General features: G+C 38.8%; 1 protein-coding gene across 2 annotated transcripts in view; it reads right to left on the bottom strand.

Annotated features, from left to right (window-relative positions):
* DNA2 (DNA replication helicase/nuclease 2) overlaps positions 1 to 19,355 on the bottom strand; it is a 47,474-nt gene that overhangs the window by 10,194 nt on the left and 17,925 nt on the right. Inside the window, exons 6-14 of one of the 2 annotated variants that reach the window (XM_060112945.1) lie at positions 15,492 to 15,711; positions 11,651 to 11,768; positions 9,771 to 9,936; positions 7,903 to 8,097; positions 5,873 to 6,103; positions 2,722 to 2,838; positions 2,528 to 2,637; positions 1,764 to 1,873; positions 900 to 1,124 (exon numbers count right to left, since the gene is read on the bottom strand). In XM_060112945.1, coding sequence (XP_059968928.1) covers positions 900 to 1,124; positions 1,764 to 1,873; positions 2,528 to 2,637; positions 2,722 to 2,838; positions 5,873 to 6,103; positions 7,903 to 8,097; positions 9,771 to 9,936; positions 11,651 to 11,768; positions 15,492 to 15,711 — 1,492 coding nt within the window. The remainder of the gene's footprint in view (positions 1 to 899; positions 1,125 to 1,763; positions 1,874 to 2,527; positions 2,638 to 2,721; positions 2,839 to 5,872; positions 6,104 to 7,902; positions 8,098 to 9,770; positions 9,937 to 11,650; positions 11,769 to 15,491; positions 15,712 to 19,355) is intronic. The other variant, XM_060112952.1, reaches the window with a different exon arrangement.

Here is a 19,355-nt window from a genome sequence, read left to right as displayed (position 1 = left end):
AAGAGACATTAAATCTATAGATTCAATAAGATGGGAAGACTCCAAACATGATAGAAAAAAATCCGCTACAAGACATATCATAAAACTAAAGAAAAGAAAATATTCTGAAAAGCAGCCCAGGTAAACACCATCTTGCTATAAGGCAAAACATTCCAATTCAAACGTCAGCATATTTCTCATCAGAAACCACGGAAGCCAGAAGAAAGTGGCAGAATATTTTCCCAGTATAAAAGAAAAGAATTACATATTTACCCAGAATCCTATAACTAGCAAAACTATCCTTCAGGAATGAAGGGGAAGTTGAGACATTCTCACATTGTATATCACTATACACCTATCAGAATGGCCAAGATGAAAAATAGTTAACACTACCAAATGCTGACAAGGATCACTCACACTTTGCTGGTGGGAATGTAAAATGTTATAGCTTCTTTAGAAAACAGATAGGTAATTTTTTTTTTTTTTTTTTGCGGTACGCAGGCCTCTCACAGTTGTGGCCTCTCCCGTTGCAGAGCACAGGCTCCGGACGCACAGGCTCAGCGGCCATGGCTCACGGGCCCAGCCGCTCTGCGGCAGTTTGTGGGACTGAGTCCTTAACCTGTGGAGTCTGCACTAACTCCACGTAGTCAGTGTCAGAAGTGTGAGTAGACAGAAACAGAGTTTTCCTTTACTAGGATATTTTAAACTAGAAGATGGGAGCCCTGAATAATAAACCAGAAACTGTATTTCAGTTCAGAAGCAAAGAACAAACTATAAACTCATAAACTGGTCCTGTGGTTTATATAAATTAATCACGTGCAAATTTGGTCAATGTGATTAAATTTCCCAACGTACCATTTCTCCCCTCATTCTGGCTACAAAAATTACTGCCAGTATTATTATACAATAATTGTACTTACTTGACTATTGTAGAGTTCTTCTAGAAGAGCTAAGGATCTAATGGATTTTGATCTGCAAATATCCTCCTCTGTAAACTTCCGGATATCTGGATGTACCTTCTGAGTCTGACCCAAGCGCAAAAATCCAATTTTAAACTTTGCTAACTTCAAAAGAATATTGTCAACAGCTGAGTGTGTATAGCTGGTCAACAAAACACTAAAACCACAGGCATAGAGAATTCTTACCTAATAATGAATAAAAGAAAGGAAAACAGCATTACTTTTAACTCCCGATAATTTTTAACATTTATATTTTTTGAATAGAATTAGAAAACTTAATAGGAAGCATATCTAAGAGCTGAGCCAAGTAACTTGTTAAAAAACTATATAGCCAAAATGTTTTATGAAAATAATATGGCATTATTATCATGTTATTAAAGATATGCTAATAATATATTATGTCATAATAAAATTGAATACAAATACACTCTGACTAGTGCCCGGCACACAGTATCAGTCAATAAATATTTGCTGCCATCATTATGATTATTCTAAGACTGCTCAGTAATTTACTGACATGAAAAAAAATTCAAGAAAACTCTATTTCAACCGCCTCTGTACAACTTATCATTTTTTAAAGGGAAGGAAAACATACATATAACAACAACAGAAAGAGATTTTAGACAATCTTACATGCAAGATATCTACAAGGTGATCACAACTATTGGTAATTTAGGTTTTCTATTTCTCATGTCACTTTTAGTTTGAAATAAAGGCATTTTTGATTTAAAATTCAGCCCTTTTGATATCCAATATCACATTCTCTGAACCAAGGAGAAGCTGATTTAAATATTCAGTTTCTAAGCAAAAGAATAATAACCTTACAAGAGTACATATTGTAGTTGTTTTTCCTGTTCCAGGCATACCCACGATGAGGGTGTAGTCTTTTGAAAGAAGTACCTTTTTCATGGCTTGCCTTTGAGGCTTATTCAAACCTACATTTAAATTTAAAAATAACAGGAAAAAGAGTGTTGAATTTTACTGAGCATCTTAACTATTTTACAAGAAAAGCTGACTCTATTCTAGTCTGTTCTTCAATACGTCTTTTCAAAGTAAGGAAATGTCATGGTGACAGTAAAGGTCACAGGATAACTAATTCCAAAGAGATGCTGTCTAAAAGCTGTAATTACAAGTTTATAAATTATTAAAGGACTTCCCTGGTGGCGCAGTGGTTAAGAATCCGCCTGCCAATGCAGGGGACACGGGTTCAAGCCTGGTCCGGGAAGATCCCACATGCTGCGGAACAACTAAGCCCATGCGCCACAGCTACTGAGCCTGTGCTCTAGAGCCCACGAGCCACAACTACTGAGCCCGTGTGCCACAACTACTGAAGCCCGGGCGCCTAGAGCCCGTGCTCCGCAACAAGAGAAGCCACAGCAATGAGAAGCCCATGCACCGCAACAAAGAGTAGCCCCCAGCTAGCCGCAGCTAGAGAAAGCCTGTGCGCAGCAAAAATAGACCCAACTCAGCCAAAAATAAATAAATAAATTTATTTTTTTAAGTACTAAAATACTGGACTATAATATAGATTAAATTATAAATAGAACCAAGAAAAATTAATGGATGCAGACACGCTGATTATAACATACCTTTTAGAATGCAGGCAACTGTGTCCTTTGCATCATGCGGAAGAACAGAACTGAGGTAGGATATAAACTGTGGTTCGCGAAAGTCAATGATTAAATCTCGAAGTTTTTGGCTGAAAAGAAAAAATAAGCTTTTTTTTTACTCCACTCTCCTTAGGAAAGTGGAACAAAATTCAGATTCATTTATTGTTACAAACCTGGCATAAGTATTTTCCATCAGTTTAGAAAGATTTCCTAATGGGGTATCTATATCACAATGTTTTTCTTCCTGGTCCAATCTGAACAAAGTTGATTCTGGGAGTCCTGACAAGTTCCTAAAACAGCAAACAGATGTACATGAATGTTTTTCATTTAACATAGTCAGTAGGTCTGTATAAGAAATATGCTGCTGTCTGCTAAAAGAGTAAATGAGCCAGAATTGCTATTAAAATGGCTACCAGCCCCTAATACATACTTGCCAACCAAAGACAGGATGAGGCCCTGGATTGGTGGGAAAAGGGAGAAGGGGAAGGCACAAGGCACCAAAGTCAAGGCAGTTAATAATCGGGAACCTACAACATTTGCTAACAACTCACTTGGACCTGGGCAAGTTCGACCTGGGCAATTCAGCCTGGGCTCACCACCCCAGAAGGGTCCTGAGCATATGGCTCCTCCCTCCTCCAGCCTGGAGTATAGGTCTCTTTCCCAACAGCTTCTCCCACTCCTCTATCAGCCCCTAAACCATGATGTTCCCTAGGTCCCCTCCCTGGTCCTGTGTACTCTTCTTTCTTGTCATTTTCCCTCTGGTCCCATGCCCCCAAGTGGGTCTAAATCCCAACTCTACATCTTCAGGCCTGACCTCACATTCCTCTCCCACCCTGTTTCTCACCCAAGCTTCAGGTTTGGATATCCAGCAAGCAGCAAGGTATTTATTTCTACTTAGTTAAAACCCAGGCTATGAAAGTTCAGTTTTTCAAAACCGAACAACTCTTTATTCCTGCTGAACCCGATCCTTCTTCTGTGGTCCTGACCTCAATTAATGGCTCTTGCATCCACACAGCTGTCTTGATCCTTCCCTCTCCCTTACTCTCTTCCAACCCTGCACACTCGATCAGGATCCCATGTCAGACAGTTTTACTTTCTAAATACTTCTCAAAGTCATTCCACCTACTCTGTCAAAACTACCCTGCCAGGGCTTCCCCGGTGGCACAGTGGTTGAGAGTCCGCCTGCCGATGCAGGGGACACGAGTTCATGCCCTGGTCTGGGAAGATCCCACATGCCGTGGAGCGGCTGGGCCTGTGAGCCATGGCCGCTGAGCCTGCGCGTCCAGAGCCTGTGCTCCGCAACAGGAGAGGCCACAGCAGTGAGAGGCCCGCGTACCGCAAAAAAAAAAAAAAAACTACCCTGCCCTCAATCACCTCAAGCCTGGGCCACTACAACAGGTGCCTGACTTCTTGGCTTTCAGTTTTGCCTCCATTAATTAACTCTATTCTCCATAGTGCATCCACAGAAAAATGCCAATCTGATTATTATCATTCTTCTGTTTAAAGCTCTTCAGTACATCTGAAAAACTAAAGTCAAAACTTCTTAATATGGTATATAAGACCTTCTATGACCTGACCTCTCCAATCATTCCCTTCTTTATCTTTTACATTCCAGAAACTAATTATTACCTGTACTTTGCTGAACACTCCACTTCACACCATCAGGTCTTTCCACACCCTGTTCCCTCTGTTTGATATACTCCTCTCACACTGCTTCATCAGGCTAACTTATTCACCCACAGGGTGAAGATCTGGAATGACCTTTTTCACAAAGCCTTCCCTGAGCCTCCTCAAACTGGGTTAAATGCCTCTCCTCTGTGTTCCCATCAATTCAAACACTTGTCATATTAGACCAAAAACATATTTATTTGCTACCCACAAGACTATGAGTTCCTCAAGGGTTTACAAAGCACCTAATACATGTTAGGTGCCAAATAAATACCTCAAAGGACTGACTGCAGGGATTCCTAAGAAACAACAGAAATATCACAGCTGATACTCCAATATCATGAAACCTAGGCTAGGACTGGTTATGGCTTAACGAGGATTACTGATTAGCAGAGAGCAAGCCTGGACATTTCCACTACATCCCAATTACTGATCTCCATCCACTAAGAAATGTGACGCATGCCGGCACTTAAATGAAAGAAAGGCTGGGGGTCCAGGAAGAAGGGAATATGGATATTAACGAACATGGATTTTAGTTTTACCACAAATTTTCATACCGACTTTTCTATTTACTTAATATTATTCTTTAAATTAACTCACTTTAACTTATACTTTATAAGTATAAAGTATTTACAACTATAAATGGAAAAAAGCATGTTCTTTAAAAAAAGGAGGGCTTCCCTGGTGGCACAGTGGTTAAGAATCCACCTGCCAACGCAGGGGACATGGGTTCGATCCCTGATCTGGGAAGATCCCACATGCCGCGAAACAACTAAGCCCGTGCACCACAATTATTGAGCCTGCGCTCTAGAGCCCACGTGCCACAGCTACTGAAGCCCACGCACCTAGAGCCCGTGCTTCGCAACAAGAGAAGCCACCGCAATGAGAAGCCCGCACACCACAACGAAGAGTAGCCCTGGCTCGCCGCAACTAGAGAAAGCCCACATGCAGCAACAAAGACCCAATGCAGACAAAAAATAATAACAATAATAACAATAATAATAAAATTATAAAAAATAAAATATTAAAAAAAAGGAGAGAATGAAACGGTGAGTGCCCAGAGTGCTAAGAAGGAGAAATAAGCTTTACAGCCAACACAGGGCGTCTGTCCTGCCTGCTGTACACGTGGTTGTGAGAATCTGATAAGATTACGTCCACATTAGCACTATGGAATGTAATGTACTAAACAAAAGTTTAGCAGTTGGATAATTGCTAAATGCCACTGAACTCTACATTTAAAATGGTTAATGGTTAATTTTATGTTATGTGAATTTTATCTAAATTTTTTTAAAAGGCATGGAGTACTGGTACATGCCACTACATGAAGATGAACCTCAAAAACAGTATGCTAAGTGAAAAAAGCCAGTCACAAAAGACCACATATTGTATGATCCCATTTATGTGAAATGTTCAGAAGAGGCAAATCTATAAAGATAGAAAGGGAATTGGTGGTTGCCTAGGGCAGGGGGAGTGACTACAGGGAGTCTTTTGGGGGTGATGAATATGCTCTAAAATTGACTTTAGTGCTGACTGCACAGCTCTGTGAATATACTAAACATCACTGAATTATACACTTTAAATGGATGAACCATATGGTATATGTTTACATATCAATAAAGCTTTACCCCCCCACCCAAAAAGGGAACATTTCATTACCTGTCTAATAAACAGGTTACAGTTGTCATGTTAATCTCCTTCATGTACCCCCTAGACAAAGCAAACAATGTTCTCTCTTCTCCACTTAAAATAATTCTGTCACCTGCCATTAGATTTGTGATAGGCATGGCACCATTTTTATGTTGGAAATTATGTAAATATTGTCCATCACAAACTGTCTTTACATGTTCTGTTCTAATCAGGTTCCCAATGCAACTGCCACTCTCCTCCCTATGAGAGAGAAAGAAAAAGAGAAATTAGTTTTAAAATAATCTCTCAGGACTTCCCTGGCAGTCCAGTGGTTAAGACTCATGCTTCCACTGCAGGGGGCACAGGTTTGATCCCTGGTCGGGGAACTAAGATCCCGCATGCATGCGACAAGGCCAAAAAGAAAAAGAAAAAGAAAATCTCTCATCACCAGATCTCTAGATAGGTGCTAGGGAGCACCTCCCTTGTTGCATCACAGTCTGGGATTTGTTTTTGTTAAATATTTATTTATTTGGCTGCATAAGGTCTTTTTTTTTTTTTTTTTTTTTTGCGGTACGTGGGCCTCTCACCGTTGTGGACTCTCCCGTTGCGGAGCACAGGCTCCGGACACGCAGGCTCAGCAGCCATGGCTCACAGGCCCAGCCGCTCCACTGCATGTGGGATCTTCCCGGACCGGGGCACGAACCCGTGTCCCCCGCATCGGCAGGCGGACTCTCAGCCACTGCATCACCAGGGAAGCCCTGCATCAGGTCTTAGTTGTGACGCGCGGGCTCTAGAGCGCTCGGGCTTAGTTGTCCTGAGGTGACGCGCGGGCTCTAGAGCGCTCGGGCTTAGTTGTCCTGAGGCATGTGGGATCTTAGTTCCCAGACCAGGGATTGAACCCAAATCCCCTGCATTGCAAGGCGAATTCTTAACCACTGGACCACCAGGGAAGTCCCTGAGATTTCTGAACAACTTGCATATCAGCACTTTGATTCTTGACTGACACCCCACCTCCTGTGCTGATACACATATAACACTACAGAAGACAAATCGTAATAACCTGACTGAACCTGAAGTGAAGAAAGTAGTAACATATTTCTTTAGTGTTTATAAGAGAATTTATAATTATTGTTACTAAAACAATGGCAAGCAAATTAATAAGTCCACTGCCTCTTAGAAGTAAGCATGAAGCATTTACAGTCTCTCAGGCATTACTATTATACTAAAGAAGCTTGCTGGCACGTACACTGGACGTATTTACTGTAGTTATGTAGTCTGTTGAAAACAACTTAAACTTTCTCCACTGTAATGGTGCCTTGTGTTAGTCTAGTATTAAGGAAATAACGATCTAAGGTCTAAAGTCACATTATTATCAATATTCATTCTGGAAAGAAAGAAATGGATCAAAAGCAACTAAATATTACATAAAGAAATATACTATGCAAAGATATATAAAGTTATAACTTTACAAGTAACTTGTAAAAAAACGGATCTCACAAAATACAATATTGACCCACTTTAGAAAATGTGAATCTCTATCAAAGCTTATAAAAATAAAGACTTTCAAAATGCTAGTATTTAAAATATTAAGTAAAACTTCATTAATTTCCACTGTACCAATATGCTAAAATTCACCTTATGATATACTCAAGTTTACAGTCTTTTCACTGATGAAAAAGGATTTAATTTCACTAGTAATTTTTTAAGATTTCTTGAGGTTTATTTATTTACGTATTTGTGTATTTATTTATCTATTTTGGCCGTGCCACATGGCATGCAGGATCTTAGTCGTCCGCCCGCCCCACCCCCTAAGGAGTGGAAGCACCGAGTCTTAACCACTGGACCGCCAGAGAAGTCCCGAGGTATATTTAATCTACGGAAAATAACAATGGTGCTCTACTTAGAAACAATTCACTGACAGCCATCTGGAGTTGGCATGAATATACGAAACTGCATGGCTTTAACATGCTACATAACCTGTATTTGTCATGAATTACAAATTTCATACCACTGGCTAATCCAAATTACTGAAGTTTTACTGTATTAAATGGATCACTTACATATCTGAAGCAGGCGTTAACCATATAGTCTGGTAATTTTTTTTATTATGCTTTGACTGTGACTCCAGGGTTAACATTAGACACCAAAGGCTGAAATACTCTAAGTGTGTAAGTTTTAGATGCTGGGTTTCTTCTTTTATTTTGGGCTGCATGCTGGTCGGGACTGAACTGTCATCCATCTGTTGTTCAACCGCTCTAAAGATAAAGCTCCAAGTCAGAGATGCATATGAAACATTTCACTGGCTGGTTATGAAATGCGGTATTTCTAAAATAAATACACACATATGATAATCATCATAACTTATAACCACAGCCCCTAACTTTCTTTTAAAGTCATTTCAACATTTCATAAGCCAAATGGCTTTTTACAAAACAAAATGCACTAGAAACTCAATACTGCATTATTATTTGCCTTGAATGACTGTTCCCCTAACAAGTGCTGAATTTTCGTTACAGTCCACTCTTCGTTCCTATATGTAGCAAGTTTCGGCTTTTTGTAGGACTGCATTTCTCAAAATCACAATATTTGTACATCCAGCTCTGTGCCATTAAGAAAGTCAACATAGGGCCTCCCTGGTGGCGCAAGTGGTTGAGAGTCCGCCTGCCGATGCAGGGGATACGGGTTCGTGCCCCGGTCTGGGAGGATCCCATATGCCGCGGAGCGGCTGGGCCCGTGAGCCATGGCCGCTGAGCCTGCGCGTCCGGAGCCTGTGCTCCGCAACGGGGGAGGCCACAACAGTGAGAGGCCCGCATACCGCAAAAAAAAAAAAAAAAAAAAAAAAGAAAGTCAACATAAAAACATGGAGAACCATGTGGACTATCAATTTGGCTTAATATTAATTTTGAATTTTTATATAGAAACAAATACATTATAGGATAGCATACAAAACATGGAGAGTAAAACTTAAGAGTTCAAAAATATGTGCTTGTATTATAGGCCCAGATTTCCCATGGTTCACGGTCTCTGCCATTAAGAGATCTTTTGATACAATACACTTGACCCTTGAATAACATGGGACTGAACTCTATGGGTCCACTTATACATGGACTTTTTTCAATAGTAAATACTACAGTACTAAATGATCTGAGGTTGGCTAAATACAGGAATGTGGAGGAACCTTGTATATGGAGGGCCATCTATAAGTTATACTAAAATTTTCAACTGCAGGGAGGGTTGCCACCCCCAACCTCAGTGTTGTTCAAGGGTCAACTGTACTTTTAAAACCCCTTTATGTGAATTTTCAGGCTGATTTAGAACTTTGGTTCTGATTTGATCTTGTTTCCTAGTCTGAATTTACATCTAACTACCTTCTTGTTTCCTCCAAAACTCTCACTGGCTATGAAGGTGTAAATACATATGATTGCTCACAAGACAGCTAATAAACTTCCCATATGTAGAAAAATAGACATATATAAATAAGACAAGTCTACTGAATCATATCAAAGTGTCTGGAAGAACAAATTTCCCTATTTTGAACTACAAAAGGTTTGAAATTAAAACATCAACTAAGAAAGGGAAGATTTCTTGAAATATCATTTAAGAAAAGCTGTGTTCACAATGCCTATACTACATCTTTCTTAAATAGGTTCCATAAGTTCTACAATTATTTCATTTCCTCAGGAACTATATGCAGCAAGATTAAAATATTCACTTTTGGAAAAAGTTTTAAAAGCATTCTATCTCTCCAAGGAAATAGGCTTATTATATAATATGAACTAGCTGTGCTTGTTTTTTTTTTTTTCTATTCCCTTTGTTTTAAATAACCAAAATGAAACCATCAATGCCAGACCAGCCAACAATGTAAAATCATTCTGAGTTGAATACTTACTTAACTGGAATTAATACTTTTGGAAGACAGTGTGTTTACCTGCTATAAAGAGCACAGTTGCCCATCTGTGAACAATATTTACAGGTTTGCTGTTCCTCAATTATTTGTGGCAAAGGAGCAAGCTTTGTCTTCTCCCCTCCAGTAGCAGATTTGTTAATACGATGAAACAAAGAGAATGCCATCTGGTTTCTTAGCCTTAATAATTCTATGAGGGAAAAAACGATGGGTGTTTTTTAAGAATTAAGTAAAGTTTATTATACATCTTTTCCATTATATATAACTTTCAGATTCAAAAACATAAAAAAGGAAAGAACAACATTCATATTTCCCACTATACTAAAATAACCACTGATAACATTTTGGTATATTTCCTTCAATTTTTGTTCACTTGATAAGTTCTTTGAATAACCATGAATCTCATAAGTAGTAAATATTGTGAAGCTGGTGTTTTATTGGCTGAATACTACGGACAAATACAGCTACCTAGAGTGTCTTGAATGTAAGACAGCAAGTTTAAAATAAAGTTTTATATAGTAACATATTTTTAATTAATTAATTTATTTATTTATTTATTTACTTATTGCGGTACGCGGGCCTCTCACCGCTGCGGCCCCTCCCGTTGCGGAGCACAGGCTCCGGACGCGAAGGCTCAGCGGCCATGGCTCACGGGCCCAGCCGCTCCGCGGCATGTGGGATCTTCCCGGACCGGGGCACGAACCCGTGTCCCCTGCATCGGCAGGCGGACTCTCAACCACTGCGCCACCAGGGAAGCCCCTTAATTTATTTTTTTTAATGTATAGTTGATTTACAATGTTGTGTTAATTTCCACTGTACAGCAAAATGATTCAGTTATACATATATATACATTCTTTTTCATATTCTTTTCCATTATGGTTTACCACAGGATACTGAATATAGTTCCCTGTGCCATACAGTAGGACCTTATTGTTTATCCATTCTATATATAATACTTTGCATCTGCTAATCCCAAACTAAACGTCCATTGACAGATGACTACATAAAGAAGATGCGGGGCTTCCCTGGTGGCGCAGTGATTAAGAATCCGCCTGCCAATACACGGGACACCCTGGTCCGGGAAGATCCCACATGCTGCGGAGCAACTAAGCCTGTGTGCCACAACTACTGAGCCTGCACTCTAGAGCCCACAAGCAACAACTACTGAGCCTGTGTGCCACAACTACTGAAGCCCACGTGCCTAGAGCCCATGCTCCACAACAAGAGAAGCCACTGCAATGAGAAGCCCGTGCACCACAATAAAGAGTAGCCCCCGCTCGCCGCAACTAGAGAAAGCCTGCACACAGCAATGAAGACCCAACACAGCCAAAAATAAAATAAATAAAAGATGTGATACACACACACACACACACACACACACACACACACACACATTGAATACTACTCAGCCGTAAAAAGAGAATGAAATAATGCCATTTGCAGCAACATGGATGGACCTAGAAATTATCATACTAAGTGAAGTGAGTCAGACAAAGACAAATACCATATGATATCACTTATTATGGAATCTAAAATATGACCTAAATGAACTTATATAGTAAAAAGGTTAATAGTATTTTCAACTATACAGTATATTGTTCAAATTGTTGTTTTTTTTTTTTTTTTTGGCCACGCCGCACGGCTTGCAGGATCCCAGTTCCCTGATAAGGGACTGAACCCAGGCCCTCAGCAGTGCAAGCAGGGAGTTCTAACCACTAGATTACCAGGGAGTTCCCTAAAATTCTTTTTTTTGAAAAAGCACCACAACTTACCAATTACAACCTGTTTTAGGCCTAGCAATGGCAGTGAGTGATTGTCAGGTATAAATGTGTGTCACCAAAAATTGAAGGAAAAAACCAAGCAACAAAACCCAGAGAAGTAAAATTGAGAGAAAACAGCTCAACCTCTTTTATCGAGATGGTTGGCAGGTACAGGATACATCTGGCCGGTCTTCAGGTAGAGGAGCAGGCCAGCCTCTGGATCAGCTCTCCTCTCTTGGCTTAGCAGTGTGTACAGAACAAGCTGTGAAAACATGGTATATTTCATCAAATAAAACTTTAACTTTCTATATTTACATACATGTTTTGCAATCAATACATATTATAATTTTAAAATCAAAAGGTGAATCAAGTTATTTCCATTTTGAAAATAACATGATCCAAATTTAGTAAAGGTAATACAATAAATTCAAAGTCAAATATTCAATTTCCACAAAACATAGTATATGCTTCTCAGTTTTACACAGACAAAAAAGAAATATTTAGAATTTTTTTTAGATGGTAAATAATCTCCAATAAGTTAAAGAGGGAAATTAATCAAGCTATGTTTTACATTTTGAAGTTGTCTTCAGACACTATTTTCCCTGTTTAAAATAAGTGGATTAAACACTAAAATGCATATTATTTATGTCATAGTTACTGTGACAACTAAATGAGACTAACTCCACTAACAGTTTACTCTTTTTTTTTCCAGAACAGGAGGAAGCATTAAATGCTTTAAGTTTATGTGGCGCTCTTCAGAGAAACCATCTAAGACCAGTTAGAAATAGCTCCTTTAGTTCATGGAAACACCTTAGCAGCAACATTTGAGCCTATGTAGAAGCATGTTTTGGGATGTCTTCTTATAACCACTCCATTTGTGTTGCCTGATACAGCATAAGTAACCAAATAAAACTTTTAAAAATTAAAATGAACTCATAAATGACAGGGTGGAGCCTTGGGGCTGTGGACCAAGGGAGTCAACCCAAACTAATGGTCCATCTAAGTTAAGTTTTTCCCTTCAGGGGAACTGAGGCAGAAGGAAGAGGATTCTGCTTCTGGGACTTATTAAAAGGAAAAAATATCTGAAATGAAATTCCCTTCATATTATGATAAAAGGAAGCCGGACTGAAATTTTATAACACTGTTATAATCCAACTATATCACAAGTGAAATAGGTTTCTGTGAGCTGGTTTAGAGATCACAGCTCCATATAATATTTTTCCTTTAGAAAATGTGTTTCAGGGGGACTTCCCTGGTGGTCCACTGGTTAAGACTCCAGACTCCCAATGCAAGGGGCACAGTTTGATCCCTGATCAGGGAACAGAGATCCCACATGCCGTGCAGCACGGCCGAAACAAAAAAAAAAAAAAAACAAGAAAATGTTTCTAATGCCACATTACTGACTTAGAAATGAATTTTTAGAACACAATCCATTTATAAAATAAAGATCTTCCTTAACTAAAGTTAGTTTATAACATAAGCTTTTTCTGTATTACCAAAGTGAGAAGTCAAATCTCCTAAAAGGTATATGTATACATATAGCTGATTCACTTTGTTATACAGCAGAAACTAACGTAACAATGTAAAGCAATTATACTCCAATAAAGATGTTAAAAAAATATATATATACATAACAAAAAAGGAAGTGATTTAAAACGTTTTATGAAAAATTATACCTGGATTTAATATTCTTTTGCTTATGCACTAGTAATTATATTCATTAAAATTTTAATTTGAAGAAAAAAAAATTTCTTAAAAGGGGAAATCTGTCTTTCCTCATCCACAATATCTATCTATCTACCTACCTATCTATCTATCTATGTATATATCTCAGTGAATTACTATAATTATTCTTTCAATGTCTCCTTGTTTCTTGCACAATGAATATGCAATATGCACTCCAATATATTTGTTTGAGCCTTGTCCATATCATTTTTCCTGTTTTTAAATATGATAAACACCACTGTACTCTTAAAAGTTCTTCTTGCAGCTTCTCTTCTTGCAAAGATAAAAGTTCCAACTGAACAAAATTAAATACAGTAATATTCTTTGCCTTGAAGGCACTACAATTTAGAGCAGTGGCCTTAGAAGAAAGGTCTTTAAATCTAGACCACTTTAGATGCTGAAATGCTTCTGTATTTCTCTTCCTTTTAGCATTCAGAAGTGATTTCAAACAAACTTGTCCTTAAAAACACAAGTAAAAATTTTCAGCCTCATGTACACAAAACACATTTTTTCAAATCTTTGACTTCAAAAATAGCTTTTCTTGGGCTTCCCTGGTGGTGCAGAGGTTAAGAATCCGCCTGCCAATGCAGGGGACATGGGTTCGAGCCCTGGTCCGGGAAGATCCCACACGCTGCAGAGCAACTAAGCCCGGGCGCTACAACTACTGAGCCTTCACTCTAGGGCCCACGAGCCACAGATACTGAGTCCCTGCCACAACTACTGAAGCCTGCGCGCCTAGAGCCCGTGCTCCACAACAAGAGGAGCCACCTCAATGAGAAGCCCGTCGACACAACTAGAGAAAGCCCGCACGCGTCAACGAAGACCCAACACAGCCAAAAATAAAAAAATAAAATAAAATAATAAAATAAAATAAAAATAGCTTTTCTTCTATCTAGATATGATTTTCCTTGCTCAAGAAGGCTTTAATCTAGCCAAGTCTTTGTTCATAATTTCAGCCATTTCTGTTTTACCAAAGTGAAAAATTCAAGTCTTCTGATAGGGGAAGCCTAATTTTTCCTCTACCTCCAGTATCTGTAAAACCCAATGATAGGTGAAACAACAAGGTTATCCTATTTTTCATTCCCAAATGGAAAAGCTTTTGTGAGAAACTTTGGGGCTTGGTACACAATTAAGAATAGCAAGAAAGATTTAATAAGGGAAGATCTTGTTAATCCCTGATTATACAATTCAGTACTTTGAATCTGAACCTATTTTACATAAAATCTGCTGAAATAAAATGTGAAATTCCATGGGCAAAAGGAAATTTAAGTTATATTACAAATGCTAGGTTATTTGTTATATTATTTGTTCCTTTAATACTTATTATACCATAAAAATACAATAATGTTACTACTTTTAGTTTTATCTTTGCTTATTTAAAAGTGTCTAGGGGACTTCCCTCGTGGTCCAGTGGTTAAGACTCCACGCTTCCACTGCAGGGGGCTCGGGTTCGATCCCTGGTGGGGGAACTAAGATCCCACGTGCCACGGGTGCAGCCAAAATAAAATAAAATAAATTTAAAAAAATAATAAAAGTGTCTAGAACATACCATAGACTGCCAATGTGGATGTTGGCAGAGGGAATGGAAATAATTAGAAAAAATAGAACTTTATGTTAGTTACTTTGATTTGTTAACTCACTACAATTAATATAAATTTCAGGTCATTTTGAAGGACAACAGAAGACATATTTACCAATGAGAAGACGATTAAGAAAACTTGAATTTAACTTAATGGTACGATACAGTTCTATATTTCATTTTAAATAAAAATCAATATATTGGGACTTCCCTGGTGGTCCAGTGGGTAAGACTCCGCGCTCCCAACAAAGGAGGCCCAGGTTCAATCCCTGGTCGGGGAACTAGATGCCACATATATGCCACAACTAGGAAGCCCTTATGCCGCAACTAAACATGCTGCAACGAAGATCCCACCTGCCGCAACTAAGACCCGGCGCAGCCAAAATAAATAAATAAATATATTTTTTAAAAAAGAACAATGGGACCTTTTTAAAAAAAATCAACATAATTGGATTAAAGGTCAGAAGTAAAAGAATAAATTTACACTGCTGTTTCCTAAAGAGTATCCTATGTAGATGTTACATGAAAACAGTAGCTCTGTGGTAAATTAGGTTTAGGAAATGCTGGATTAAATTAAAAATCACCTGAATTGAATCAAAATATATAAAGCGACTACTTTTCAAACATATTAAAAAATTTAAATATATTACACACTCATAATTTTCTTATTAATATTTATACCTGACTACGGTGTTCAATAGAATTTGATTCTTTGCCAGTTTTAAGTTCCAGTGGCATTATCTTATATTTCGTTTTACGTCCTCGATGTATCTTCACGCCAACTGTAACATCTATTTTGCCCTTCAATCCAAACCTAGGAGACCAAATGCTTTCTTCAATATCCAGTGAGTTTATAACTTGGATATTACATGTTGAATTACCATTATTACCATCACTTGGCCTAAAAAACAAAACACAAAAATATTTAATTAGAAATATTTAACGAAAATATTTAATTGAATTGAATTAGAACACTTAGCTCATTTCTTATATGCTGGCATTGACTCTCTACTGCACGCACGGAATGTGGGGATGGGAAAGAGTCTACAGACATTTATGGCAGTAATTCTCAAAGTATGCTTCCTGGATGAGTAGCATCAGCACCACCCAGGGAATTTGTCATAAATGCAAATTCTCAGGCCCCATTCCAGACCAACAGGTGAGGCCCAGAATTTGTTTAACAAACTCTCAAAGTGATTCTGATGCACAGTCAAGTTTGAATCCTATCAGTTCTAACTCATAATTTATTTATTTATTACTAATTTTTATTGGAGTATCATTGCTTTACAATGCTGTGTTAGCCTCCACTGCACAACAAAATGAATCAGCCATATACATACAGATAGATATTCCCTCCCTTTTGGACTTCCTTCCCATTTAGGCTACCACAGTGCATTAGGTGGAGTTCCCTGTGCTATACAGTATGTTCCCATCAGTTGTCTATTTTATACATAGTATGAATACTGTGTATGTGTTAATCCCAGTCTCCCAATTCCTCCCACCCTATCCCTTTCCCCCTTGGTGTCCATACATTTGTTCTCTACGTCTGTGTCTCTATTTCTGCTTTGCATATAAGATCATCTGTACCATTTTTCTAGATTCCACATATATGCGTTACTATATATTTGTTTTTCTCTGACTTACTTCACTCTGTATGACACTCTCTAGGTCCATCCACGTCTCTACAAATGACCCAATTTCATTCCTTTTTGTGGCTGCTAACTCATATAATTTAAATTTTCTTAATATTTATCGTCTGTCCCTTTCAGTTCATTCCCACAATAATCTTCCTAACTCAGGCCTTTATTTCCTCAAGTCTATCTATATTACTGCATAAGTCTCACTCCTTGGACTGCTGGAGCCACTATGACAGTCTGAATTTCTGATGTACAATTATTACACAGATTAACATATAATGGCTTGCACGTGGTTGCACCCTCGGTAACAAGGGATGTGTTTCTCCATGTAACACCATATTAACCTGAGTAAGAACGAGCTGTCTCTCCCCACTATCTATGCTGTGTGGGCCCTGATCACCCAGCGCTTCATCCCTACCCCCAACCCCACGACAACCCTCAGAGAAGCTCAGGTGCTCCTGCACTTACTCATTATATCCTTTACTTAATCATTCAATGAATCCAGCTCTGCCACTATCAATATTTAACACTAAGTACTCAACATTGTTGTTTTATATTACAAAAGAGGTTCTGATTTTAGTATCTTACCTGTTAAATAAGCCAAGAGCACAGGAAGGAGGAAAAAAGGAATTTATGAATGTCAAAGGAATTAGAAGAGATGAAAATAACTTTTAAAGCCTCTTGCGCTTCTCTTATCTAAGATTTACTCATTTTCAAAGCAGTAAGTTATTCTGCAGAAGAAAGGTCAGATAGGAACAGTCTTTCATTTATTAATCCTATTTTATACGCAAAGCCATATAAAATACTAAATGTAATGTAAATCTTAAATGAAAAGGATAAATTTTCTAGTAATAAAACATTTTATATCATATAATAATCAAGATTCAAAAAGTATAAGAATTCTGGCTGTCAGAATACATGATTTAGTTGACTTGTTTTGCTAATTTCATGTTATTTAGATCAGCAGCTATTTAACAAATGAGAATATTTTCTAAGAGGAAGAATGCTATCTTTTGTAATTTTTTAAAAACTTTTTCAGGATGCTTCAAATATAATCTCCAGGAATATATGTATACTTCTGCAATCTTTGAAGAGGACAATAGAGGAATTCAGGGAAGCCACCACTTATCAGAACTTTCTTAAATATTAATCTGTTTTCTCTGATGGATGTTATCTGATCATGACATGTATTTAAATATACTTATATGAAATAAAGCAAACTTTATTAGATATGTCACATGTATACTTAGAAGATAGGTAATGAAACTTTTAACATTACTATTAAAATTCTTTCCCCTAGAAAAAGAAGTAATGTGGTTTTAGACTTAGATCTGTAGAACAAATGACAGGTACTTCAATTTAACTTCTATGCTTTTCATCAACATAATGCTATAAAACTCCTTTGAGGGCTTCCCTGGTGGCACAGTGGTTGGGAGTCCGCCTGCCGATGCAGGAGACGCGGGTTTGTGCCCCGGTCTGGGAGGATCCCACATGCCGCGGAGCGGCTGGGCCCGTGGGCCATGGCCGCTGGGCCTGCACATCCGGAGCCTGTGCTCCGCGGCAGGAGAGGCCACAACAGTGAGAGGCCTGCGTACCGCAAAAAAAAAAAAAAAAAAAAAACAACTCCTTTGAGAGTCACCTGATAGAGAATATAAGAGGTCATGAAGATTAAGAAAATACACATTTACTACTTATGGGTGAGAAAGGTTCTGTCTTGAAATGGCTTTTAAAGGTCTCATTCTCTGCTCTAAAGTCTAAAGTTTTGTTGTTTCTTTTAAAGACTAGCTATAGACTGCTGGGGAAATTATGCAAAGTAAAGTACAGAGAAGCGCCTCCTTCACAGACAGACACATAAAACCCCATCAGAAATAACTGAAACAGGGCCTCCCTGGTGGCGCAAGTGGTTGAGAGTCCGCCTGCCGATGCAGGGGATACGGGTTCGTGCCCCGGTCTGGGAGGATCCCATATGCCGCGGAGCGGCTGGGCCCGTGAGCCATGGCCGCTGAGCCTGCGCGTCCGGAGCCTGTGCTCCGCAACGGGGGAGGCCACAACAGTGAGAGGCCCGCATACCGCAAAAAAAAAAAAAAAAAAAAAAGAAAAGAAATAACTGAAACAGAGTCTTACACCAAGCTACGGAGATGAGAACACCAAGCTGGGAATCAAGAAATTCCTTGTTCTAGACTCTGCTCTACCACTGGTTTTTCACATAAAACCTGGACAAGTCACACCACCTCACTGGACCTCAATTTCCTTACTGGAAATCTAAGACTGAAATCTCAAAAATCCCCTTCAGGTCAAAGATGTTTCTGAATCCCAAACTTTCGTAGGCTTCCATGATAACTTCTTCCAAGCTACCAAGTCCCTTGCTGGTCCACTCCAAGCCTCCTTCGATGGATTCCACTCTCTCCCTCTGTCCTTATACAAGGTAACCTCCCAGGGTTCTATGCCTCTTCTGCTGCCCTCAGCAGATTGATGTTCTCTCTCAGCAATCCCCTCCACTTCTACGTTTTCACCTACCACCAATACACTGAGTTCCTGGAGGGTTTTAGTCTCCCTGTAACACCTAGAACAATCCTGGGCACAGATGCAGCATGTAATACGTGTTTGCTGAATAGATAAGTCCATAAGTCTGTGAGAATATGGCAGCTTATTAACTCTGCAAAAACAATAAGTAAGTTTTAGCCAAAAGAAAAAAACATGCCAACAAAATGCTAAAACAACAGTGAAAGAAAAGCTAGTATCTAAAACAACCATAAGGAATTCCCTGGCGGTCCAGTGGTAAGGACTTGGCGCATTCATTGCTGTGGCCCCGAGTTCAATCCCTGGTCGGGGAACTAAGATCCCACAAGCCATGAGCAAGACAAAAAAAAAAAAAAAAGATAAAACAACCACAGAAATGGATATCCAC

This window comes from Mesoplodon densirostris, chromosome 1 (genome assembly GCF_025265405.1).
Source record: "Mesoplodon densirostris isolate mMesDen1 chromosome 1, mMesDen1 primary haplotype, whole genome shotgun sequence".
Classification (NCBI taxonomy): Eukaryota; Metazoa; Chordata; class Mammalia; order Artiodactyla; family Ziphiidae; genus Mesoplodon; species Mesoplodon densirostris.
Note: the sequence above shows the minus strand (reverse complement) of the source record. Positions and strands in the feature narration are given on the sequence as shown.